The sequence below is a fragment of the Chrysemys picta genome, chromosome 2 (genome assembly GCF_011386835.1).
Source record: "Chrysemys picta bellii isolate R12L10 chromosome 2, ASM1138683v2, whole genome shotgun sequence".
Taxonomy (NCBI): Eukaryota; Metazoa; Chordata; order Testudines; family Emydidae; genus Chrysemys; species Chrysemys picta.
The window spans coordinates 59852759-59879306 of record NC_088792.1 but is presented as its reverse complement, the minus strand read 5'-3'; the positions used below and the strand labels follow the sequence as shown (position 1 = coordinate 59879306).

The 26548-nt window shown below is 40.3% G+C and overlaps 1 protein-coding gene and 1 long non-coding RNA gene across 4 annotated transcripts in view; one reads left to right on the top strand and one right to left on the bottom strand.

Annotated features, from left to right (window-relative positions):
• Positions 1 to 997: 997 nt before the first annotated feature.
• ITGB8 (integrin subunit beta 8) overlaps positions 998 to 26548 on the bottom strand; it is a 73126-nt gene continuing 47575 nt past the window's right edge. For 2 of the 3 annotated variants that reach the window (XM_005303147.4, XM_005303148.3), the window contains exons 9-14: positions 19333 to 19467; positions 15670 to 16075; positions 11540 to 11765; positions 8909 to 9012; positions 7074 to 7237; positions 998 to 6973 (exon numbers count right to left, since the gene is read on the bottom strand). In XM_005303147.4, the coding sequence (XP_005303204.1) occupies positions 6851 to 6973; positions 7074 to 7237; positions 8909 to 9012; positions 11540 to 11765; positions 15670 to 16075; positions 19333 to 19467 (1158 nt within the window). In that variant the 3' untranslated portion in view covers positions 998 to 6850. The remainder of the gene's footprint in view (positions 6974 to 7073; positions 7238 to 8908; positions 9013 to 11539; positions 11766 to 15669; positions 16076 to 19332; positions 19468 to 26548) is intronic. The other variant, XM_042856359.2, reaches the window with a different exon arrangement.
• LOC112059983 (uncharacterized) lies at positions 11959 to 25827 on the top strand. The gene is made up of 3 exons (XR_006175914.2): positions 11959 to 12166; positions 13301 to 13367; positions 24283 to 25827. It is a non-coding gene; the product is annotated as an uncharacterized LOC112059983 (long non-coding RNA).

Sequence of the window (26548 nt, the reverse complement as noted above, 5' to 3'; positions counted from 1 at the left end):
CCCCTGTCGGTCTCTGTAGTTGATCAGGTATGTTCTTAAAGCATAGACGTCCTTTTCATGTCAACGGTTTGGCCTAGAATTTTGTAGGGAAACCATTATGACCAGAATCAACACAAGAACGAAGTGCATGTCCTTTTCACAATTTACAGACACCATTTTGGCCAGTGTTAGAAAAGCAGCATAACTGTGTCCTATGAGGGTACAGATGTATGCTCAAAAGTACAACTCTATTCCAAGCCAACCCCAACAAGCCAATTCTTACCCAGAGTAGGAACAATGTGTAGAGAGAGGGAGGAGGAATATTTTTAGCCACGTATTAATATTCAAATCATGCCTTCATGCGCTCAGCTATGCTATGTTACACTCCTCTGAGGTTCAGAGACAGTTTACTGAGTAGTGTCTCAGCAATGTTTCGAAGGGCATGTCTACACTGCATCTGCTAGTGAGCTTCCCAGCCCAGGTCCACAGACTTGTGCCAGTGGGTCTCATGCTAGTGCTCTAAAAATACACGTGTAGACCTCGCAGCTCAGGCTGGAGCTGAGGCTCTGCAACCTCAAAGCACTGTCTACAAAGCTATTTTTAGAGCACTAGCAGGAGCGCTACTAGCACAAGTCAGGAAGGCTCACTTCCAGATGCAGCGTAGACATGCCCAAAGGGGAGTCAGATACTATTCCGACATACTCAATGCTGCCCATATGTTTGCTGATAAATTCCTAGCTACAGTGTCAGACAGAGTTCTGGACCATCATATGCTTTCATATGTTTACCTAAACCTAATAATCATGCTTCTTGAGATTTTCATCCAGCACTCCTTATACAGTCCTATTACATCATAGATCAGTTTTAAGCAAACTCCTCTTTCCTTAACATAGTCCTACACACTAATGAACTACCTTTATATTCCTAGAGGAAGTGTGATAGTGAGGATAACAAACATTTTTTTAAAGCGTCAATGATAAAATACAAGCGTATTACAAAACATGACACTCCACAGGGATGAAATACTGCTTTTTTATTTTTTTAGAGAGCAAGTACAATAACGTTGCATTAACTTAATGCTATGTCATAGCTGTTACAGCTCTGATAGAAAAATAAACATCTCACAGTACACTACAGTGTCAATTCATTAATAAATATAATCAAAATAGAAGTTAGTAGTCAACTGAAATGAATAACCAGCTACAAAAGTATATTATTTTAAAGATAATAGTCAGAACATTTTCAGACAAATTTAAGTAGTGATTCATTTTAAAAATGTCATTTCAAGCTGGAAATGAACAATAAGAGTTACAAATATATTAAAAACCTGCTTCCCTTTCTAAAATGTTCTATGTATCAAACTTTTTAAATCTAAAGAATCATTATATATCCACATACTTTTTTTAAACAAAAGGCAGCACATTAAACATGAAGATAACCCCCATATTATATTAGTCATTTTCTCCCTACTTTGCTAAATGAGACACTTTAAAGTAGTTTTATTTTTTGAAAACAGTAGTAGTAAGTGTGAAATAGATCTCAGCACAGTGAATGTGTCTAACACGAATGTGTTTGCAAACAGGAAAAAAAGGAAGGTGGCTCGGGTGAAGCTGTGGCCACAATGAAAACTCCCATTGGCTTGAAAGAGGACAGGATTTCAACTCACATCAACATATGCCAGACATTTTACTCATTTTTTCCTAACTACGTACCTTGTTTCAAGAGTGTGCAACAGAAAAATAAAACGAAGAGGAAATGGTAGCTGAAGAGGAATTTCTAAAGCAAAAGAACTTCCTGGACATTTATTTTCAGAAAGAATCATCTTGAACAACATTAAAATATACTGGGCTCTAATTCTAAGCTAGCTTGCACTCTGTGCAACTGCACTGATTTGTCCCATTATATACAAATTATTCCTGCTAGGTAATTTTAACCTATTGCTGACATCAATGTATAGTACACTCAAATTTCCCTGGACTTCTATCAGAGTTCTGGGTATAGAGCAATAGCTAAAAACAGTAACATTCTTCCTAACTACTGCTTCATTATTGTTTACCATGTAAATCTTATTTTTAGATTTCAAATGCATGGCATAAATGCTACGGATACATTTCATTTCTAATGTGATTGGACGGTTTGATAAATATAGTGCAGTGAATCAATAAAATTTCTTGCTCTACACTTTGGCATTTCCAACTAAAAATCAAAGCGGATGTATCATTCAGAAGTGCATTTTTCTAACTGTGAATTGTACTGCTTACTTAGGGCCTGCTCCAAAGCCCACTGACGTCAATGAAAAAATTCCCACTGACTTCAATGGGCTTCAATTGAGGCTCATAGGGTCCAGTTCTACAACCCTACATCAAGTAGTCCCTCTTAGTCAGTTGCCAACATTGCCCTTTGTGTTTACATCAGGGAACAGGGTTAGGTACAGAGGGTGCAAACAGCCTCCTCATCTATGCAGGGGCTGGACACAAAATGGCCCTATGCACAAGGAATATCTTGTGAGTGCCTCTGCCAGTCTAACCTCTTCAAAGTATCTGGGAAGGGACATGGTTCCCTGCGCTGGCTAGCAGAACAGGTTGGGCGCAGAGGATGGATACTGTACTCTCTTCAAGGAGTGCACTCAAACCTCGCTCCCCAGAGCTCTTGGATGCATTCTGCCTGCTTTAGACATTGTGCCTCGTCAAGCCCCTCCTAAGGCAGTATATTTCTGCACATCCCTCAACCCCGAGCTGTGCCTTAAAGGGCATCATAAAACCCAACATGGCTAGTTGGAAGAGTAGGTGTTGCCTGAAAGTAAGTTTCACAGGTTCACTGTCGTAGTTAACAACACAGTCACAATCACACCCATGTATGGAAAAAAAGAACTAATTCCCCTGTGTGACTTGAGAAACCAAGGGTATCAGAATATTTTACCACCTACAGCAAATTATTTCTTCTAATACAAAACCATACTTTACATAGGAGATTTTCGAGCCTCACACTGAAAAAAATTAATATAATTCAAATAACTGATAACATGTAAAGTATGTCTAGACAAATGTGATTTCTTTTGAAGGTCCACGTTAAACACCGCTTGTGAATATATGGGAGTATTTCAATCTGTCACAATGAAAATTCCACATACATCACATGCACATTTTCTGAATGAACAAACCATTTCCCCATACTCATTTGTGACACTATAATAAATGTATTCATAGAGGTTGGAAGTAATTGACACTGAGTCACTGTAATTCTATGAGTGTTTTTTTTTAAATCAGAAGTAATGTGCACATATTTACTGCATAAGCATCTGTCCTTTCTAAAATATACACGAACACGTAGTTAGAGATGAATAGGATTCAGCCCTCTCTACGCTCAAGTATCTAGTTTAAGAACTAGAATAATGAAACCATTCATAGAGATGTTTAAACAAGGAACAACAATTTTTCTGCAGATGCTCATGTAAATATTGTGCTTATGGAGCATAAAATAAAACAAATAAAATAAAAAGATCCCCAAATGACCAGTTAACAATACAAATATAGTACCTGTGTGTATTTCTTTAATGAAGTGTTCCATATTTTGGAGCTGGCCTACTGTCAAATTATTTGAAATGTTTCATTTTTCAGTGGGCTTAACTTTCTTCCATAAGCCTGTAGTGACTTTTGTTGAGGCCAAATGTTATATTTTTTGTTTGGAGGGAACATCTTAGAGGCACAATATAGAGAGAAGAAATCGTGATATGAACTATGTAGAACGAACTTGTTTACAGTAGCTCACACACTAACTGCTACACAAAGCACAGCCACAGTACCGTAAGTGCTGATCAAATTTCTTGTGAATTATGGACTAAGTGCTTTCTCATTTAAGGTTATGTGCAAATGGGAGCACAGATCCCCACCATTGTGAGGCTTTTGTTGGGTCATTCCTCCTCTGCACCATCCCTTCTGAAAAGCAGGGCCAGTGGCCAAGGGGAACAGCTAGCAGGCAAGGCCACAGTTTCTCATGCATGGCAGCCATCAATGAGAATCAGGCACCATCTTGAGGCTCTTGTTCTGTCTGACCTTCTAAAGATTAGCTCTTGGCCTTCTGCATTGCTAGCAGTTAATTCTTTGTCAGTAGCCCGCTCGTAACCTCCTCCATGGTACATTAACGCAGTGGAAGGGGGAGTTACAACTACTCAGGACAGCAGCAGCTTACAATTAAATTTATGTTGCGAAGTTCCACTGACCCGAGTGGAATATAATGCATTGAGCAGCTGCTCTGATGGCAACATGCTGGCCATGTCCCCATTTGAGTAGAGCTGGAGTTCCAACAAAGTGCAACAGAAGGAGAGAAACAGTGATAGGATGTATTTTGGAGGTAGGGGGGAGATGTTACCATAAAGACCCCTTTCTCTCCTGTATATGAAGTCCCCAACTCCATTTCTGTTCGAGAATTTGACACTTGTGAACAATGAAGAGAAGTTATTTTAAACAGTTATAAGTTATTTTTACCAATTATATCACTTAACTATATGTTGTCTTAAGGGCTATTGTATTTCATTCCAAGAGAATTAGGTTAAAAATCATATTCCATTATTTAAAGAATAGGTTCGTATCTTTTGTGAAGCACATGGAATCTTTCAATTAAATAAACAGTTACTGATATCCAGACAGTACCCTGTTTCCTCCTCTCTTTAACAAGTTGTGACCAGAACAATATTAAGTATGCTTATTTCACATGGGCCTTTATTCTGTTCCCAGTAAAGTCAATGGTAATCATCCCATTAACTTCCATGGGAGAAGGACTGAGTCCCACACTGTGCAGTATAAAGAAAAATAATTCAAGTTAAATACAGTATAAAGTTGAACTGATTCACTGTAGTATACTTTTCAATAATCAATAATTAACAAATAAAAATGAAGGTTATCATGAACACAATTAAAATCAGTGTAATGTATTCCAATTTCTAGCGAGATGTTTTTAAGTTGTCTGAACTGAAGTTCAAATACTACTGTGATGTGTGACATAGAAATACTTAATAGAGGAGTTTAAAAGGTGGCTTATTAGGGGGAAGTATGTAGTGACTACCACTGATATCTAGAGCTGTTAGAACAATGACAATGGAAATTTTGAGCCATTGTCTTCGTAGGATTTTTTTTTCAAACCTCCATTTGATCAGTGTATTTGGGAATGCTGTCTGTGAAACACAACCCATAAAGCTGATTATCTATTCCAAATCCTGCATTCCTCTCACATGCACATCATTCCCAGATTTCAGTGGGACTTACTTGTACAGAAGGAATGCAGAACTGGGAGAATTCATTTTTCTCATTTCTTATAAGTATCTCAACCATGTCTATTCTGCCTTTTTTTTTAAATAAAGACATTTCCCCCTTGTTTCAGTGAAACAAATACTCTCTGCAAAAGGCACAGATTAGTATTGAGTATCAGTATTTAGCACTGATAACATATGTCATGTCAGAGAATTTTTTGCCAACTAAATTTTAGTGCATATTTCAAAGAGGGTTACCAGGACTTCCTAACTTTATGACAATGTAAAAAAGTCAGTCTGACTACTAGCTGTGCACTTTATATGGCATATAGCAACAATACGACAGCCTCCATTGTTGCAGAGTTTGTTTTATGGAGAAGCGGAGTATCTTTACACAATTTATTCTGTGGCACAAATTCTGCCCTCAGATGCATCCATATTGGTCCCATTGAATCTAGGAAGGATCTTGCCAACTTCTGAAGGCAGAATTTGAATCTACATTGGTCAATTCAACTAGTTCTCATGGGAAAATTCCTCTCCTTTTTTTCTGTATTCTTTTTCTTCTTCTGAAGTTGACACCTTCACATCCTACTGGATACATATCCCCGCAATTTAGGTGGTTAAATAAAGGATTCATGCAAACTGATTCTCTCAGCTAAAAAGTAGCAGATGTGGAAAAATCAGGCATATCAGATATTTAACAAGAAGAGAGCCCTTATTCGGCAAAACACTGGACTGTAGCTAGCAGACCAAATACAGCCCTGTTGTAATTCAGCTGACTTCAGTGCAGCTCCTCTTGCCAACCCCAGAGCTGAATTTAGCCAGTGTGTTTAATTATTATGTAGCGTATTCCAGTCAGCTAAAACAAAAAACAAAACCACACTAGAATAACTCTCCCCCCCCTTTCCCCTTTTTATACTGACTCAGTTTTCACATATCTTAAAATATATATAAAAGTCTCTATTTTGGAACGAAGGGAATACTAAAATGTATACACTTTATCACATATGAAGAATAAATCCTGTTTAAGTGACATTATAATCTGTAGATATTTAAAAATACCAGTAGTAACTAAGCACTCATTAATCCAGTTATTTTTGATAAGTAACTATAAGAAGATAAACTGATGTCAAAGCAGACAAGTGGAACTTTGAAAGGAAAACCATAAATGTTTTAAGAAGTATCATTTCTACATGTACAAGTACTCCAATAGCGCCATCTATTGCCATAATGTATAGGAATGTTAATATTTTAATCACAGTTTTGCCCATTCCCACAGCGCACATCAATACTAGCTACATGTAAAGTGAGATCAGTGCTTTGTCCCCCCTGTTCATATCTACATTCTATGCCATAACTAAATAAATTATTTTACATTAAAGTGCTACACCAACACTAATGGTCTTGAACAGTAGTAATGCACATTTCTCTTTCATAAAATACAGCAGCCATAACTTCAAACGTAGTCACATTATGTGACCATGCTTACATGTTGGTTTGTTACAGTATTCAAAAAATGCATGCCACAAAAACAAATAGCATCAGTCAAGACTCTTACACAGTAAAAATAAGATAGCTTTTTAAAATTAGAAAATGATGGAAATAGAGATTTGCAGAAAACAGTCTTCAGAACTCGCACTTGAAAGTTTCATTTAATCGTAACTTGCTGATGTCGATATTTATTTCTTCTGGTTTGTCACGTCTGTATGTTACTGTTCTTGAACAAACAGTAGGCAAAAACATCTTATCCTTGAAGGAGAAGATACAGTTTAGCAACAAATAGCTAACACTTATATGCAAGCAAAAAAAAAAAAAAGGACTGAATATGATTTTCTCTGAAATCAATTACCTTCTTTGTTGCAGATGCTCTGTAATCTGAGGAAGATTTAACTTTATTGCTATTCCACTGTAGAATTATCTGCCTGATGATAAGTACAGTAAGCAACCCAATCAGAAATGTAACTATAAAGATTATAAAAAAGATTCTAAAGTAGTTTGGGTCAGAGAAACATTCTGCAATAAAAGGAAAACAAGAGTGTAAAGCTAAAATATTGATATGGGGCACCCATTAAACCAAGTTTGAATTTAACAGTGCACATTAATTTAGCATAGCTTCACTAAACCAAATTCCTAAAATAACCCCAAATGATTGTATGTGTGAAAGTATTTAATGAAGAAGGAATAATTATTCGCATTGCCATATGCAAACTATTTTTAAAATAGCTTTATCAGGAAAAAAATTCCAATTAGGAAGATCCAGATACAAGGTCACAACTTTTTTATTGTTTAATGTTACAGTAGCACCTAGAGGTCAGGACTCCATTGTGTTAGGCACACAACACAGTACCGGACAGTCTCTGCCCCAGACAAGACAGACAAAGTGTGGAAGGTAAAACTCAGGCTTGTCACTTTCCTTGCTGGTAAGTAGCACAGTCAGGAATAGAACCCAGGTCTCCTGACTCCTAGTCCCATGCCCTATGCACTGCACCGCTTCTCTCAATAGTCTGGGCCTCTAATAGTTTTAAAAATCTACAGATCCTTCTCATAAATCCCAAATAGAATCTCTGTCACTTTTATATGACTCTTTAAAACAAAATGTCTACGTAAAGCTATTAACTGACAAAAAGTGATTACATATATGTAATTTTCTTTGCCATTTGGGCCCTGTCACTTGAATGGGCTTTGGATGTGTTTATTAATAGAGAAAGACTTTTACACACGCTCATTACCTTACAGCTGTGTATACTTAAGACACATTAAAATGTTTCATTGAGCTATGCGTTCTACTTCATTTGTTCAGCTCTCGTAATGTGAAATAATGTAAACATATGAGAAGTAGTAAAACATATGGCTACCATAATACATTTCTGTAAATCTTTCTTTAAACATTACTGAGGCAGGATTTACTATTGGATGCAACTTCTCAAGGATCTTGGAAATCTGATTTAGCAATGCTTGCCAATCACATTTCCTGTTATTATTTATCTTTCATTTTCCCTGAAGCAAAACAAACTTTCTTCAAACAATCACAATCTACTCTTGAAGAATATAAATGCTAACTAGAGCAAGGAATGTTATTACAGAAATATCTGTGCATCAGTGCCAATTTTTAAATCCATCATTCATACGAATATTTAAGCAGGACGATATCAGATTTAATTTTGTTACAAAATAACACGTCAAGGTGTACTGCATTTTGCAGGGCTGAGGAAGGCAAAAGGGAAGGGAAGAGTGGAGGCTTTTTTACAATTAAGTATTAACTGTTAACAGGGCTGGCTCCAGGCACCAGCTTGACAAGCAGGTGCTTGGGGCGGCCACTTCGGAGAAGGGCGGCACGTCCAGCTATTCGGCGACAATTCGGCGGATGGTCCCTCACTCCAGCTCGGAGCGAAGGACCTCCCGCCGAATTGTCGCCGCAGACCGCGATCGCGGGTTTTTTTTTTTTTTTTTGGCTGCTTGGGGGCGGCCAAAACCCTGGAGCCGGCCCTGACTGTTAACTGAGGGGAAAATTTCACCACAATGCAGAGGGCCTATACCGAGTCCTATACATAACTTACACTCAATTTTAAAGAATTAAATGGTTCTTAAGTGATGCCAAGTGGATTGTGTGGATCCTCTACTATGAATTTTGATGGCTTTCACACTTTTAATAAAATGATTAGGCAAAGCTAGGTTTTTACATACCTGATGCGGGATCAATATAATGCACCATATAAGCACATGAGGTTTTGCACTGGTCATGTGTAGTTTGTGATGCATTGTTAGAATAATGGCACTGAACACAATTCCTGAAAATGAACATATAAATATAGCACTTAACCACCATTATAACTTCACTGCATTTTCCTTAAACGATTAAATCAACAGAATAATTATTGTGTTCAAATAATGTTCTCTTGCTGCTAGAAAAATACTGAAGCATTTATTTATTAACTTTGAGACATGCTGTCTCTCTCTTGCAATATTTTAACCCATTGTTATTTGCAGTATTGTTGTAGCCGAGTTGGTCCCAGGATATTAGAGAGACGAGGTGATATCTTTTATTGGGCCAACTTCTGTTGGTGAAAGAGACAAGCTTTCAAGCTACCTAGAGCTAATAGAGTGACCAGAAGAAGAGCTTTGTGTAGCTTGAAAGCTTGTCTCTTTCACCAACAGATCCAATAAAAGATATTACCTCACTCACCTTGTCTCTCTACTTTAACCCAATGTGGTTGTCAAAACTATTTGGTGAAAAGTAGTGAAGTAAAATAGTCAGATGCTGGCTCAAAGCCACCCTCCCCTGACCCTGGACTACACCTTGGGCTGTAGTCCACGAAAGTTTATGCTCTAATAAATTTGTTAGTCTCTAAGGTGCCGCAAGTACTCCTGTTCTTTTTGCGGATACAGACTAATACGGCTGCTACTCTGAAACCTTTCATGCTGTACATCTAAGGAGGTGCAGAATCTACCCCGTGGTTTCTTTAGCTATCAGATCCAAAAACTCAACATGAGCTACTAAAATAAAGGTGGGTTCTTTCCTTTCATGCATCATCAATAGTAATAACGATCCTGCAGTCCACTTATTCCCCCTTACACCACATTTTCACGGCATTCAATGAGATGCACAGTAATAATACAGGGAAACATTTAACCTTGCAAATGGAATTCTTTTGATGATACATTAGGAAGAATAGACATGAGCACCTTGTCTACACAGGGCTGGGTCTGCAGTGCCTACAGAAGTAAAGTAGCAAACAACTAACTGTTGTGACTAAATGTCAACAGATCAGACTCTGAATACAAACAGGGAGTAGGTAGTGCCATTTTTACTACTACTTTCAGAGTAGAACTGAACTTTAAATGACTACAGAAAACAAATATCATTAATGTTACAAAAAAATGCAATTGACTTTTTAATCAAATTGAGATAGATTGTTCAAAGGCATGGGCACTAACTCCCTTTGACTTTCAGTTATAACACAGATATTGTATTTTCACATCATTCTGTCTGAGCATTCACCTCTTCAGACATGGTCTGGAGTTTTCCTCCAACAGCATGTATACTAAACAGCTCAGAATTCAACTGACGAATATCAATTCTTTCTATTCTTACTGTTTACTTTTTTAGATGAAGGGTTAAATTGCCCACAATGGGGACTGCAGAATGATGCAACATTCCAGCAGGAGCTTTTGGAAGCAGCCTTCAGGAGCATGTAGTTCTTGCTACAATCTTTGAAAGAGTGGAGAATTTACTCCCCCTTGTTAGCCCAGCTCTGCTGGCTAGTGGGGAGGGAGACACATGGCTGAGGCCTGATCTACACTAGAAAATTAGATTGGCCATAAGTATGTTGCTCAGGGGTGTGAAAACTCCACACCTCTGAGTAGCGTAGTTTAGTTGACCTAAGTCCCTGCACAGACAGTACTAGGTTGACAAAAGAATTCTGTCGACCTAGCTACCGTGTCTCAGGGAGGTGGATTACCTACACCAATGGGAGAATCCCTCTCGTCAGCGTAGATTGTGGCTACGCTGAAGCGCTACAGCGGTGCAGACGCAGCAGTGCAGCTGTGTTGCTGTCATGTTTTGACTGTAGACAAGCCCTTTGTCTCCAGGCTCATTCTTCCTTGTCTTATTTGGGGAGAGAGCACAAGGACAGGGTTGCGACTAGTCTCTCTACAAGGGTAAGCATGGCAACAGGATTGATCCCTTTCTACCTCTTCGCACATGGGAGCAGAACTACTCACCCTACGTATTCATCTTTAATACTCAAAGCTGCACTTTTCCCCCCAGCCCTGTAGATGATGTATTCGGAACCAAATGAATGAATATACTACCCTCCTTTAATACTCTGTTCCCAAAACAACAGTGTTCCCTTAACCACTTATGAATAGCCTTGTTTTCATTGCAGCAACGTTATTTTTTATGTTTTAACCTTCCTGATAAAGGGTTAGTGATGTGTGTAGCAGATACCACTTTCAGACCATCTCTAAATTATTCCAGTTTAGTAATAACGCAGTGGGAAAATATGTTGCCATGATAATCCTGTATTTATGGAGAAATATATAAAACAACCATCTTGACTACAATTAATGGGATACTACAGGTAAAAAAAAAAAAAGTAAGTTTCAGTGCAGTGCACGTGGATCTGGGCATGTCAGCATGAATACCTCAGCTGCAGATGAATTGTGCAGTGCAAGCCTCAAGTCGAGACTCAAAGCTTCATGTTTAAGTAAGGTTACACTGAGAAAATTCTAATGTATACAGCATCTAAATGGGAATATTCTGGGAAAGGAAAACAACATTAAAAATGGAAATTAAGTCTAGTATTAGAAACATACCTGTTTTCGTCACAGGCATTGTTACAAGTAGGGCAATATTCACAAAACCGGCCAAAACTCCTTGGATCAGTGCACTCGCATTTTCCACATACACATGCTCCTCTTCCACTGCAAATCTGGCCTTTGGAATTCATGCAATGTTTTGCTGTCAATAGTGAACACTGACAGCGGTCACCTTCCCAGCCGCGAAAGCATTTACATTTACCAGCTTCACATTCACCATTGCCTGCAACATCAGAGAGTATATAAGTGTTCAGTTAAACCTCCATCTGCCTTAGTAAGTGTGCGTCTTGGCTAGAGCATATTCAAAATCCTTAGCATTCTCTAGATTTCTCAGAATCGGAAATGATTAGAGTTAAATTTAGAAGTGTGAAATCCCTATTCAAGTGGAGAATAAAAGATATTAATAAGCAACTATATATGGCAGTTGTTTCTATTTCAAATGTCACCTTAGTTTTCCCTTATTAAAAAGACTCATGGGTATGCCAGATATTTAGACAGTCTGTTTAATAACTCACTGAGAAGGGCCTTTACAGTACTCCGTTTCCAAACCGTGCAGACAGCTTACTTAGATGGCTGATATACTGACATGGAGAAACATAACTGTCGCTGTCCAGGCAGCTCAGGGTAAGGGGAAGATCTATCCTATTATTTATTAGGTTGTATTGCCATTTGAGGTCAAAATGGCGTTCTGTGTTTTTGTCTCAGATGCCTTTTTCTATGATCTCTCAGAAATAAATGAGTTAGAATGGAAAAACTAAGTCAGCCTAAGCACCTGTTTGGCTCATAACTTACTGAAATTTTCACCTTTCAGGCTGAAATTTCCCCAGCATGATATATACCCAACTTTTTTTTTTGAAAATCTGAAAAAAAAAGCAGTTACACTGTTCTCATCATACAGTGTTATTCTGAAATTTTCTAAACAGGTCTCACATTGAAGCAGATAGGATTAAAAAGTGCACATCTAGAAAGGAGATAGTCTTTAGGGATGAAAAATTCATTGTAGTGCTTTAGTGAAAAATAGTTTGATTTGGCCAAGCTCTAAAGGTTTGAAAAAAATTATGTACGAATGGTAGTTTGTTTTTGTTTTTAAAGACAGGACTATAACAACCATCTCCTAGTGTTCTAAATGAAAGAGGTCTGTGTCTAATTTAGAACCACAGTAACAACAACAACAACATGTAATGAGCTCTGCTTCAGTCAATGGGAATTTAAGCATACATTCTAAAGGAGTCAAGGGCTATATAAAAGCCCTTACCTCCTTTAGAGTTTTCTATGTGAAACTGTGGGAGCCTGAGGCAGCTAAAAATGTGTGCAGGCATGTGTTTTCCATGTTGTAGACACTTGTATAGTTTCACTTTTGACATATAGTAGTGTCTATTCCTCCCCCACCTCCCACCAAATGTGACTAAAGATACTTTTAAACTTTGCATTTTCTGGGGGGGAAAAGAAGACCATAGACATTTATTATTATATTCTAATATATAAAGTCTATGTTAAGAAAACAGTAAAGTTGTAAAGTTAGGCATTCAAAAATCAGGAAAAGTGAAAAGTAAACCTTAACTCCCTCCCCTTGTGCATATGCATTACAATACTGTAATTATTTTAATGATCACACACTATTATTTCTACTTCATCTAAGCAAAGTTCTGTTCATAGTTACTGTGATGAACTGGGAACATGTATTTTTATGAATGTATTATAAGTCTAAGTCTGTTTTCTTGTTCTGTTTTGTATTGCTGCCTAACTGAATGCACACAGCTATATCAAAGGAGGCTGTAAAGAAGATGTTACAGAACTGAACAGGAAAGGTAAAACAACGACACAGGTAAGACATTCTCTCAGGTATCTTGGTTTTCTTCCATGGAATTAATATAACAGATGGGGCCTCCAGCTAGCGGAGAATTTGCCTGGCTGGCTCCATCCAGGTTAGGATGTTTTACTCTTCCCAAGACTAAGCCTGGGATCAAAAGAGACCCTAAAAGATCAAAAGACTAGGAATGCTTTAAAAGGTACCCCTGGAAAAGGAGGTTTTGGGGGGGGGAGGGAGAGAGAGAGGGGGTCAGCTGGGAGAGGCGGCCCTGGGTGTGTCAGGAAAAAGCTGACAGGCTGTGAGGTCTCCAGTGAAGAAGGCTGTAAGCAGTACAGGTGGTTCTCCCAGCTCAGAGATGGGGAACAAGTCGGACCAACCCGAGCATTGGATAGAAATGTTAAGCTTAGGTAAGGGAACTTTTGTGTAGGTCAGTTATTTTAATTCTACTTCTCTAAGCACTGTGTACCTGTTGGGAAAAATAAAACATGCTTTGGTTTGAATAAACTAAATAAAGGGACACAAATCTGACATCAGGAATCATAACATTCAAAAACCAGTAGGAGAACACTTTAATCTCCCTGGTCACTCAATAACAAACTAAAAGTGGCAATTCTTCAACAAAAAAACTTCAAAAACAGACTCCAACGTGAAACTGTAGAACGGGAATTAATTTGCAAACTGAACACCATCAGATTAGGCATGAATAAAGACTGGGAGTAGTTGGGTCATTACAAAACCTAAACCTAATTTCCCCAATACTAATTTCCCCCTACTGTTACTCACACCTTCCTGTCAACTGTCTGAAATGGACCACTCATTACCACTTCAAAAGTTATTTTCCTCCCTTGGTATCCTGCTGTCAACTGAATTGTCTCGTTAGACTGACCTCACACTTGGTAAGGCAACTCACATCTTTTCATGTATTTATACCTGCTCCTGTATTTTCCACTCTATGCATCTGATGAAGTGGGTTCTAGCCCACAAAAGTTTATGCCCAAATAAGGTGCCACAAGGACTCCTCGTTGTTTTTATTGCAAATGTAGGCTGTCATAGGCGCCCAGAGAAAAAGATCTTGCAGGTGCTAAGCTAACTGAACCTGCTAAATAACACGGCTGGCAACCAGGGAAGTAACCCAGAAACTCAGCTGGGGAGTGGCTGGATTGGAAGATCTCATCCCAAAGAGAAGTGGATGCCCGACACTTGAAAGGGATGCACTCTCAAGTGACTGGAAAAGGGTCTCAGTGTGGGCAGCCTACTCAGGTACTGCAACAATTACAGTAGAGTTAAACCAGAATAACTCTACTGAAGTCAGAGGAGTTCTAAATTTGCACTACTGTAAATGTGACCTAAGTTTGACCATCAATGCACAGGTTGGGCACTATACAGTGAAGTGAAATTAAATACATGGATGAATTTCGTTTAACAGTGAGGACTACAAAAAAGATATTTACATATTAAGTTATTTTAAAATTTAAAAAAAATAAACATTTAAATTTTACTTCCATTGAGAAAGAGAAAATAATTTTGGCTGACAGATAACAATGGTACTGGGTACAGTCTGCATCTTTGCTTCTGTTGTAATGGTGTTTTGGCATTCATGTCACACTCCTGCCTCAGGCAACATTTTCATTTTCACACTTCTTTGCGAACAGAATTTCACCCCAAGAATGGAATGAAGGTCTCAAGTACCAAATCAAGAGCTCATTTGGTTTCATTCTGCTCACATTGTCCTGTTTTTTGCTTGGTTGTTTTGAGCTACTTTAGTCTGTTTGTTAGCATACGAAATTGAAGATCAACCTAAGGTCTGATGGCATTAATTTGGGGTGACTTGTAGTTATACTGTGCTATGCACTTGCATCTTCTTCGGAATTCATGTCATAATATAACCAGAGATGAGCCTGAGACACAAAATCAGATCCAGATCCAGAAAGATATTTCCCAAAGTTTGGTGGTGTTCACACAGATTCATATGTAGAAGTTGCTTCTCTTCTTTTACAGAAATAACAATACTGGTATCAGGGATAAGCTCTCTCTGGAAAAAGATGTATGAGTTTAGTCTTGAAATTCTTGAATTTAGAGATTGTTTGAGTCCAGGGTTTTGGTTCAGACAATCTCAAAAGTGTAGGAGATTTTTGAGACACCTGTAGTTAACAGAGGACTTCAGTCTCCAGAGCTACAGACACTCTACCAGATTTTAAAAATAAATAAATTAACTTAATGAAACATTTAGTGTTTGACAACCATATTCATTATTGTTAGACTACATACTGTATATACACACGGTTGAGCAAAAACACACTTAAATTTGGTAGCTTACCAGCACACAGGTTTCCATGGTAATACGGGCAAGAAAAGTCATCCATTTCACAGTATTTGCCATACACTTTGCCCAGCCTGGTTTTGTGACAGAGACATCTTCCACCTATGCAGTCTCCTTGACCACTGCAGATGGGCTGGTCCGGGTGCAACTTACATCTCTCAAAAGGAAATGTATCTTCACTGGAACTACAGTTAGTGTCTTCGCAATGGGTGCTTTCACCATCGAGAAAAGTTTCATCGACACATATTCTTTTGTGCCTTGCACTGTCCTCACACTGACAGGCACAGTTTTTATATATATTAATTATGGTGGTTTCATTGAAACCAATAGGTTTGATTATCACATATTTTCTTCCTTCAGTTATACCACATCCTTTCATTGCAACTGATACATTAAAAAGCACCTAAGAAAAAATAAATACTGCATTTATAATGTAGTAATTATTTCCTGTAAATTGTTTCAACATTCTATCATAAATTAAACAAGAAATCATACCACTTGTAATACTTACCAAGCAATAAGACTGAAGACACAGTAGCAATTGATGAATGCATCATATTTTAGTAATGACAAAAGTAACAAGCATAGTGAAACCCAATAGTACGAGACCAACAACAGCCTACATTTCATGTTGAAAATGATCTGCAGAATGCAGATTTAAACAAAGGAATACAGAATTTGCAAAGGTAGCTGTTCTATTTCTAACTTCTGACAGCGATGTTAGAAATTTCCTTGTCTTGTTATTATTTACATTATAACAGCCCCTAGAAACCTTGATCAGAATTGGGACTCTGCACCGTACAACAGACACGTCCCTGCCATGAAGAGTTTACAATTTATGCCAATACAAATGTATCAACCTTTCGGAGTAGCCAAACATCAGTGAGTTAACATATTGATAACCTTTGTGTCACTTTAAGACAAAAATAAAAGTATTTGTTTGAACAACATATTCATGCCTATTGAACTGTTAAACCCGTAACACCACTTATACTTTTTGGCATTTCACCAATACTAGCTCAGCAAATAAAACAAAGTTCAAATAGTAAATATTTGAAGGTTCACTATGCAATCGGAATTATACCACATGTATGTTTCCTTTGGAGACCTGATCTGGTTTTTAGGACTTCTGCATGAATACCTTGGATTGGCCATGCATGACCTCTGCTACTTGAGGACTACATACACTTAGTTTCCAATATGCAAAATATGAGATCACTAGGACCCTTAACACTGTGTGTTGCTGGCAGCTTAATGAGTGCATGGGTAGGTTCTTCCCTTCATGATTTATAAATGAGCAAGGAAAAAAATAAGGACTGCACAGAGTGAAATCTTTCTGGCTGCCAACTCATTCCCGCTATAAGCAAACAGAAACCAGGGACTCATCAAACCTTCTTCCACCGGACAAAAAAGCCAGCTGGAGGGGATGAGGGAGTAGACCATCCTCCAAGGAATCTTCAACAATATATCCCCACTACTTTCAAATGGTTAGGCGTGGGAAAAACCTCCCTCCAACCCCCTGGATCTTATACAAATGTAACAAAAACAACAACAAGAACCAGCCTGAAGTCTGAGTCCAGGGCACATCTAACTCTTGCCCTGTGGTGCAGAGAGGGCTATGGGAGCGCTTGGTGGCTATCCAGATTCTAGCAGGAGGCAGGAGAAGGACAGACAGACCCAGAACATAGAACTGTAGAGAGCTAAAGGCAGTAGTAGTTCTGCAAATCACTTCTGCAGAGCTGTCCTTTTTTCTTCTGGTCTTTCTGTCATGGTATACGCATCTTCTTTGATATGCCAGCCCACTGATGAACTAAAACCCATGGCCTTTGGAAACTTTGAAGGCAGTAAATATTTTCCCATAGGTTGGGTCAACCGAGTATTAAAACCTTTACATTTGGTGCTTGTCTTTTTCATTGGTAGGGTACTGCCTGTGAAGGCAACCATGCACAGGGGCCTCTTTTGAAAAGCTGCTCAGCTTGCTGATTGGAAAGGGAAATCTCCCATCTATATTCATCAGAGCAGGAATATAAACAGAAAGAAGGGGTGGCAAAAGAATTAGGGAAGAAGGAAATGTTTCCTCCAGTCTAAGGAGGTAACTAGGTCTGTAGACTTCCAAATCAAATCCCAGATACCGAAAATAAGAAACTGACTATTGTATTACACAAGAAGTTGGACTAAGTACAAGAAACTAAAATTGCTTATTATTTCTCCTTTTCTTCTCTCTCCCCTGCCCCCACCTCTCTGACCCCCACCTGGAGAAAGCCAGACTTTGTTTGGCAGTTACCTCTATCTTGGGACCAGACTGAAGAAAGCCTCAGACCTGATTTGTACATGGATAACAAAGAGAAAAGCTGTGCCTCCAAGCAACAGGACATGGTATATTGTCTTTCTCCCGTGTTTTTTTGATGCATGAGCCTAAAATCCTGGGCCACCACTGTACAACATTTAAAGGAGTAACATGCTTTTAGGACACATTATGAATACCACCAAACATTATGACCAGCCTTACTAGAAAGACAAGCTGAAGTGCTTATACCCTGAAGAGGTCACAGAATCTTCCAAATCATAGAACAGTTTTGTGTTTTGGTAGGAGGAGAAAGAAAGGAGGATTGTGCAATGAAAGGAATGTGAGAGTTAAGGAAAAGCATTCTCCAAGTAAACAAATACTAAAAGGAAGATTTACTGTTAAGAAGTTAACCTCTTGAAGAAGGCTAATTTTCAGCTGCTGCTGGTTTTGGACCACATTTGCTATCCTTTACAATCAAATGGCTTTTTTTTATTAAAAGGACAACAGAACTAATTACAATGATACTACCTATGACAAACATAGGTGGGAACATTGTAGCTGAGCTTAAAGGAAAAAACTAGCAAGCCCATCTGGAACTAGTCATGCAAACAAAATTTACACAAGTATAAAGCATGGTGTAATTTCTAAATTTCACACAGCAAATTCACTGATTTGTGACTGCATACATACATAGACATGAGTGACTTTAGCTAAGCTACATAAACTTGGTAACAGGAACAGAACTCCTTGAACTTACACTTAAAAAACATAGACCTCTTCTTAATGAATTAAATAAATTACTTTGCCAATTTAAGCAATAGAATAAAGATATAAATGCACACACAAATAGAACCAATTACATCCATAATGCTCCAGATGGACATAAATTGACACTTTAATCTGATTTACACAATATACCAATTACCAGGATCTCTGGGCATGTGTTGAAGACACACTTTTTAAACAAAGAAGCAGAAAAAAAATGCCCCAAGCCATGGCCAAGCAGTTGTCAATCTGCCCCTAATGACTCTTCTCTTCTCCTTGCATATCTGTAAGGCTCTTCAGCTGAAGAGACCTTTCATATAGAACATGAGCACATTCAGTGCTGGGCTGTGGGGAATGGTCCTCATAAATATTATTTAGATGGTTGACAATGCTTTGAACCTTATCTCCATGAGATCACTGAGAACAAACAGTAGCTTTTGATTTTAAATAAGGTTCAGGAGAAATAATGCCAAGGAGAATGTGGAGAGTTGATGATCAAGAACACCAAAATCTACTTTCACTCTTAAAAAAGCTCTAGAAGATACCATACATCTAAGAAAAATATAATAAATAGCTCAATCCCTTTGCGACTGAGAAACTCAACATACTTCTTCATTATAGGCCACATTTTTGCATCCTTCCATGCCTGTTTTTCTACTTCCGTCAGGACAGATTGCAGTTATATTAAAGTGTAGATTTTGGATCTGGTTATCCACCTGAATTTTCACTTCAGAGATTAGTTTCTGTAAGGAAAAACAATTTTTAGTTACATTGCATTTCAATATATAATATACATTAGCGTCTAAAACATGAGCATGCTTGACTGAGTGGATTTAACTGAAATGAATAAATCTAGTCAGTCTGTTTGAATAAAGGAATGAATTAAAGCATTATTTTTCCATATAAAGAGCCAATTATATTCCAAATACATACAACCAGTTAGCTAGTAATCCTGAAAAAGAAAACACGGTTACTAACCTTTCTGTAACTATTGTTCTTCAAGATGTATTGCTCATGTCCATTACAATATAGGTGCGCGCGTGTAGGGTGCACCATCGTCAGAAGTTTTTTCCTTAGTGGTATCCGTCAGGTTGACTATGGTGCCCCTTGGAGCGGCGCCTTCATGGCGCGGTATATATTCATCTGCCGCCTTGCCGCCTCCTCAGTTTCTTCTTGCCAGCAACTCCAACAGAGGTGTAGGTGGGCGGGTTGCGGAATGGTCATGAGCAACACATCTCGAAGAACAGTTACAGAAAGGTTAGTAACCGTTTTTTCTTCTTTGATAGCTTGCTCATGTCCATTCCAATATAGGTGATTCCCAAGCAATCAGTTAAGTAGTGGAATCGGAGTTTCGCTGAGAGACAGACTGGAGGAGCACTGTACCAAAAACTGCAGAATTTCTGACCTGTTGAGTGATGGCATAGTGCGAGGTGAATGTGTGGATAGAAGATCAGGTCACCACCCTGCAGATAGCCAGGATCAGGACTCAAGCCACAAATGCCGCTGAAGAGTGTGATCTTGTGGAGTGTGCTGGCAAGCACGGAGTGACACTTAAGCTAGGTCGTAGCACATGCGGATGCAGGATGTGATCCAAGAAGAGATTATATGTGACAAGACAGGATTCCCCTTTATCCTCTCTGCGATAGCGACAAAAAGCTGAGTGGTCTTCTGGAACGGCTTGGTCCTTTTCTATGTAAAAAGGTGCACATCTAATGTCCAAAGTCCATAGCCTCTGTTCTTGCCTATTAGCATGAGGCTTGGGATAGAATACCGGAAGAAAAATGTCCTGGATACTGTGAAAATAAGAGACCATTTTCGGAAGGATGGATGGATGTGGTCAAAGTTGGACCTTGTTTTTGAAGAGAACTGTATACAGTGGTTCAAAGGTGAGGGCCCGGATTTCTGCGACTCTTTTGGCCAAAATAATGGCTACCATGAAGACTGTCTTACAGGACAAGTAGAGCAAGGGGCATGTTGTCATTGGCTCGAACGGTGGCCCTATCAGTCTTGACAGTACCAAGATGAGGTCCCAAGGAGGCAAAGGTTGGCACCCCTGTGGATACAAACGCTCTAATACCTTCAAGTATTGAGCACAGATTGGGTTTGAAAATACCGACTGTCCATTCACTGCTGGGGCCAAGATTGCAACTAAGTGAACCCTGATGGATGATACCGCAAGACCTTCTTTCTTCAAGTACAGCAGGTAGTCCAGGATAACGGGCAGTGGGGCCTCCAAAGGTAGGATCTTTCTCTTCGGTGACCACAGCATAAACCTCTTCCACGTAGCCAAATAGGCCGCTCTAGTTGACTGCTTTCTGACAACCATAAGGACAGCTCGCACCAGTGCTGAGCAGTCCTCTTCTGTCTCACTCAGCCATGGAGCTTCCAGGCCAACAAGTATAGGGACTCCAGGTTTGGGTGGAGCATACATCTGTGCTCCTGGGCTATCAAGTCCGGGAGCACCGGAAGCCTGACTGGCATGCCTGTGCTATAAGGATTATGTGCACCTTGTCCCTCCTTACCTTGAGTAACACCCTATGGATAAGCGTGAGAGGAAAGGAGTAGAGAAACCTCCCTCTCCAGGGAAGGAGAAAGGTATTCGAGAGCGAGCCTGAGCTGTGCCCCAGGTACAAGCAGGACTGGGGGCATTTCCTGTTAAATCTGGTTGCAAACAGTTCCACCTGGGGAAACCCCGACCTCTGGAAAACTGCATTCAAGATGTCTGGTCAGATGGACCACTCGTGATGATTGGTGAAGGATCTGTCAACCTGTTCTGAGTGCCTGGTAGATAGGAGGCTTCCAGGGAAATGGAGTGGACTGGGCAGTACTCCCATTGCCTCAGCGCTTCCTGGCACAGGGGAGAAGAGCGAGCCCCCCCTCCTGTTTATTTATATAAAACATTGTGGTTGTGACATGCATTTGCCATGTAGGTTGTGACAGAATGCCTGACAGGCTAGGTGCACCACTCTTAATTCCCTGACGCTGATATGTAGGGCTAATTCCTCTGGCGTCCAGAGGCCCTGAGTACTGAGGGGCCCCAAGTGAGCTCCCCATCCCACGTCCGAATTGTCAGTGACCAGCAACATCAAAGGGGTGGGCCTTGTAAAGGAGATACCGGCACACACTGTGCCTCAGGCCAGCCACCACTGGAGAGTGAGGGAAGAGTGATCACCTTGTACAATGGGTGATGGCCTGGTCACCCGATGCCAGCCAGGCTTGGAGAAGCCGCAGTCTCAGCTGCGCATGCTGCACCATGTAGGTACAAGAGGCCATATGTCCCAGGAGCCTCAGGTGATGGTAAAGGATTTCAGGCTGTTTATGATCTCTTGGATGGCCCTGAACCAGTTCTCTGGCAAGGAGGCTCTGAATCGAGCCTCGGTTGAATCGAGAACCGCTCCTATGAATTCTATCCTTTGAATAGAAGAGAAAGTCGACGTGTGCTCGTTTATCAGGAGCCCCAGGTTCCTGAAAGTGGGCTGTACGAGGTTCATATGCTCTTCCACCACATCTCTCGACCAACCTTTGATCAGCCAGTTGTCCAGGTAAGGGTAGACGTGCACTCCTTGCCTCCTGAGAAAGGCACCACCACTGCCATGCACGTCATGAATACTTGTGGAGCTGCTGACAGGGCAGCAAACCAGTCCCCTGGATCTTAGGGAAGGGAGATTAGAAGCCAGGAAAATCATACAGAACTTCAACTTCTTCATGAACTTGTCTAGGATGGGTCTGAGATCCCTGTTGACCTTCGGGATCAGGAAGTAGTGTGAGTAAAACCCTTTGCTTCTTAACTCCACAGGAATCACTTCCATGGCTCCCACCCTTAGGAGCGACTGTACTTTCTGGGCCAGAATTCTCAGGGTCCCTGAAGAGGGACAGGGAGGGAGGATGGGAAGGAGGGGAAGAAATTAACTGCAGGGTAAATCCCACTTCTATCCTGCAGAGCACCCAGTGGTCTGAAGTGATGTTGATCCAGGCACAGTAAAAATGGGACAAATGGTCCACAAACATAGAGGTAATATCCAGGCTTTGGTCTGGTGTGCCATCCTCGGGCTCACCCTCAAAAGGACTGCTTAGACCCCGCTGGTTGTTTTGAGGGCACAGACGTGGATGTTGAAGGGGCATGAGGTGTATGCCTCCTCCTAAAGCCCTTGTTCCTCCGCCGACCGAAGTCCTGCCTCTGCTGTTGATGAGGCTGGTAGAATCGACTCTTAGGTTGGGGCTTATAATGTTTATGAGCCAGGGCCGGTGTGTGAAGTCCTAACCACTTCAGAGTCATCCTGGAATCCTTCAGATTATGAAGATGGGCGTCCATCTAATCTGAAAAGAGGAAATTTCCCTCAAACAGCAGGTCCTGAATTGTTTTCTGGACCTCATGAGGGCTGGGCCCCATGTCGGCTGGACCAACCCCTGGGTCACTGGCACAGGATGCCCAAGGTCCACCTGATGTCTGCTCTATCGCGAGGTATAAGACCCTGCCAGCAATTTTGGAGCCTGAGGACCCGCTCCTGAGTGATCTTGACGGTGCCGTACCCATCAGTGCCATGCAGTGAAACCGCGTTGAGGAGCGGTGCCTCAATGGTCATTTGCTCCAGGAACGCGGTCAGCACCTCAATGGGGAGCAGTGCCAGGGTCGCGACCGGCGCCGGGACTGTGACCAGCACCGGGGCTGCAATCAGCGAGGAGTGGAGCCCCTAGAGGATGAGAGATGCCAGGCGATGTCTCACCATCATTGTTGGCTTGCCCAAGACAAGCATTTACCTCTGTGGGACAGGTTCCTACAGTATCGGGGCTGCCCCTGACGGGCCTCGGCTCAGAGAAGGCACTGGAAGGGACAGAAGGCCTCTCACTACCTCATATGCTTTTGGCATAGTTGACACGGCCAGGGCTGAGTCACCTCTATAGTTCACCCTACGTGGGGAGTCCATGCGCACCGGAGTCGACGGGTCCCTTCCCACGGCTGAAGTCAACAGCCTGGTTGCTGCCCATGTAAGAGTGGCCCAGCACAGGTCTCACTCTGTCTGTGGCTTTTCTCAGAGGGGATTGTTCCCGGTCCGACTTCTTTGTCCTTTACTTCTGCACTGGTGATGGAGAGCAGTCCCAACCAGCCAGGGTTGACTTCTTGGCAGCCGGGGAAGTGTGTTGGTGCTGCATAACCAGTGCCAGGGATCCCGGGTCTTGCTGAGTCTCTGTAAATGAGGCCAGGGCACTTCTGACAGAGGAAGTGCTCGGAGCTAGGTTGGGTTTTGATTAAGGGCGAAGTGCTGCCTCTATTAAGAGAAATTTTAGTCTATTGTCTCTCTTCTTCTTAGTCCAGGGCTTAAAGTTGTTACAGATTCGGCATTTATCCTGAACGTGGTTCTCTCCCAGGCAGCTATCATGCGGGTTGCTTACCGGCATGGGCTTGTGGCACGTTGCACACTACTTGAATCTCTGAGACCAAGGTATGCCCCAGGGCCCGTGACGGTAGGTGCAGTGGCGCAGGAGCTTACAAATACTCTATCTTATCTAACTATTTGCTAACTACCGACTAATTGAACTATTTACACTCTATTTTACAGAGAACCAGTAAGGAGTATTTGCATACAGAGCAAGAGAACGAGAGCATTCCAGCAACTGTCATGGATGGAAAGAAGAAACTGAGGAGGTGGAGGGTCGGCAGGTGTCTATATACTACACCATGAAGGCGCCACTCCAGGGGGTACCAGAATCGACTGGATGGATACAACTAGGGGAAAAACTTTGAGTGATGGTGCACATGACGTGCATGCAACTATATTGGAATAGACATGAGGAAGCACTTGAAGAAGATTAGGGTATCCACATTCAAGTTTCCTGCAGTTTTTACATAGTTTTGTGACTGTGTATTTATGACCGTTGAAAAACCTATTCTAATGACTGTGTGTAACAAAAACTGGTTATTGTAGCGACAATGCTGTCTTAACAGCACACTTTAAATAAAAGAGCAAGTATGCATCTATTGTTATCTAGCAAGAAAGGTTCCAAATTAGCTTGACAATTTCCGCTTCTAACATTTTGCATTTATTTAGGAAGAATTTTCTCAGGACAACCCTCAGGTTATTCTAAAAGCTACTGGATTAGACTAACTGATTTATTCAGGACAGATGGTATGAAGAGGCAACTAGCCAATCCTGACTGGGGCATTTGAGTGCTACCGTCATATGAAACAAAAACCCAACATCATCAAAAATTGCTCTACTGTGCAATGAGTCCGACTGTTCATTTTAGAGGGAATATTGCTTGTATTTGGCTTATTACAGATTTATTAAAACTGATTGATAAAAGCTACTACTATCTGTACAAAAGTGGTATGTATAATTTCCCCTTCTTAGTGGGTTTTAAATATTTGTTTAATTGGATATTTTCACTGTTATAAAAGGAAGATCAATTACATGAATCTGAAAACATGTTTTGTGACCTCTGAAAATTAGTGACTCATCTATGGTTTTTTAGCCAAGGAAATTCAGGCAGTGTTTTCCATAAATAAGCCGACAGATTTCCCTGCTTAGAACACAAGTGCCAAAGGCCCACTATCTAACATTAACATTTATTTTCTTATATTAAAACATTTACTTTCAGGAAGGCAAAACATCCAAGGCCAGTTCACAATGTATTTGTGTAGCACACATGCTAGAACCATGTTAAAAACGGAAAGTACCAAATCCACAAGGAAGAGAGGAAGGAAGGAAGAAGAGAAATAATGGATATTAGAGAAGTAAAAAACAGGACGAGAGAGTGGGTGGATGGAGCAGGAAAGTCCCAAAGAATCTTCAATGAAATAAAAAGATTGCATTGTGAAATTTTCATTTCTTCTCACTGCGTATCTGTCCAGGGGTATCTTATAGAAATTGGGGTAGGATATTTGATGACTAACAAAAATGTGCCATGTTACTGGTCAGAAACTGCGTAGCAAGAAATAATCCATTGATACTATGGAATGCTAAAGAGGACAGTGGCCTTAACCAAATGATGCTTAGCACAAACCTTGGAAGTTTTTTGGAAATCAACTTTCAAAGTTAACGTTATGAGAGAAGACATAACACACCGATTAAATTCATTGAAATAAACTGATTTGTATCAATTCAACTCCCTCTATTTTGTCTGTCTTTGGCTATTTCATAGTGCCTGTCTTTAACAGCACTGCAAGCTAAATGTGCACTGATATACTTTAGTGACTTATTTGGTATGCCTTGACAATCCTCAAACCTCAAAAGACAATGGTTTGTAAAACTTTTTTCTTACACAAAAGATGGCAAATGCTCTCAGATCTCCTTGCAAGTCCAATTTTAACACAGTTTTCCTGGTACGGCAAAACCTACTTTAAGACTATATCACAAGTGGACATCAGTAAATAAGACACTCCCAACTCCTACAAGTTAAAAAACGTTGCAATATACAGCCATATCATGGATGCAATGTCTATAGTTTTGTATTACATTTCTGAACCTTTATGTAATATCGATTTTGCGGAAAACAGCTAACAAAGAAAGCATATGTGTGGGAAAACAAAATGGGTAAAAAGGAAGAGGATAAAGGAGAGAACAGAGACAGAATATAAAACTAAGAGGGAGAAATAAAGAGAGACCAAAAAGGAAAAAAATTAGAGAAGGCAGAAGTGACAGAAAACAGTTAAGGAAGGTGGAGACACAGAAAATGCACCTAAACCCACAAACCACTTCCTAGGAAATAGCATGGCAACCAGTGCAAAAGATCCCCTGGGACAGTTAGGAGCAATGAAGGCACCAATAAACTGAGAACTCATCTTAACCATCAGAGGATTAGGTCACTTACAATGTTCACCAGATA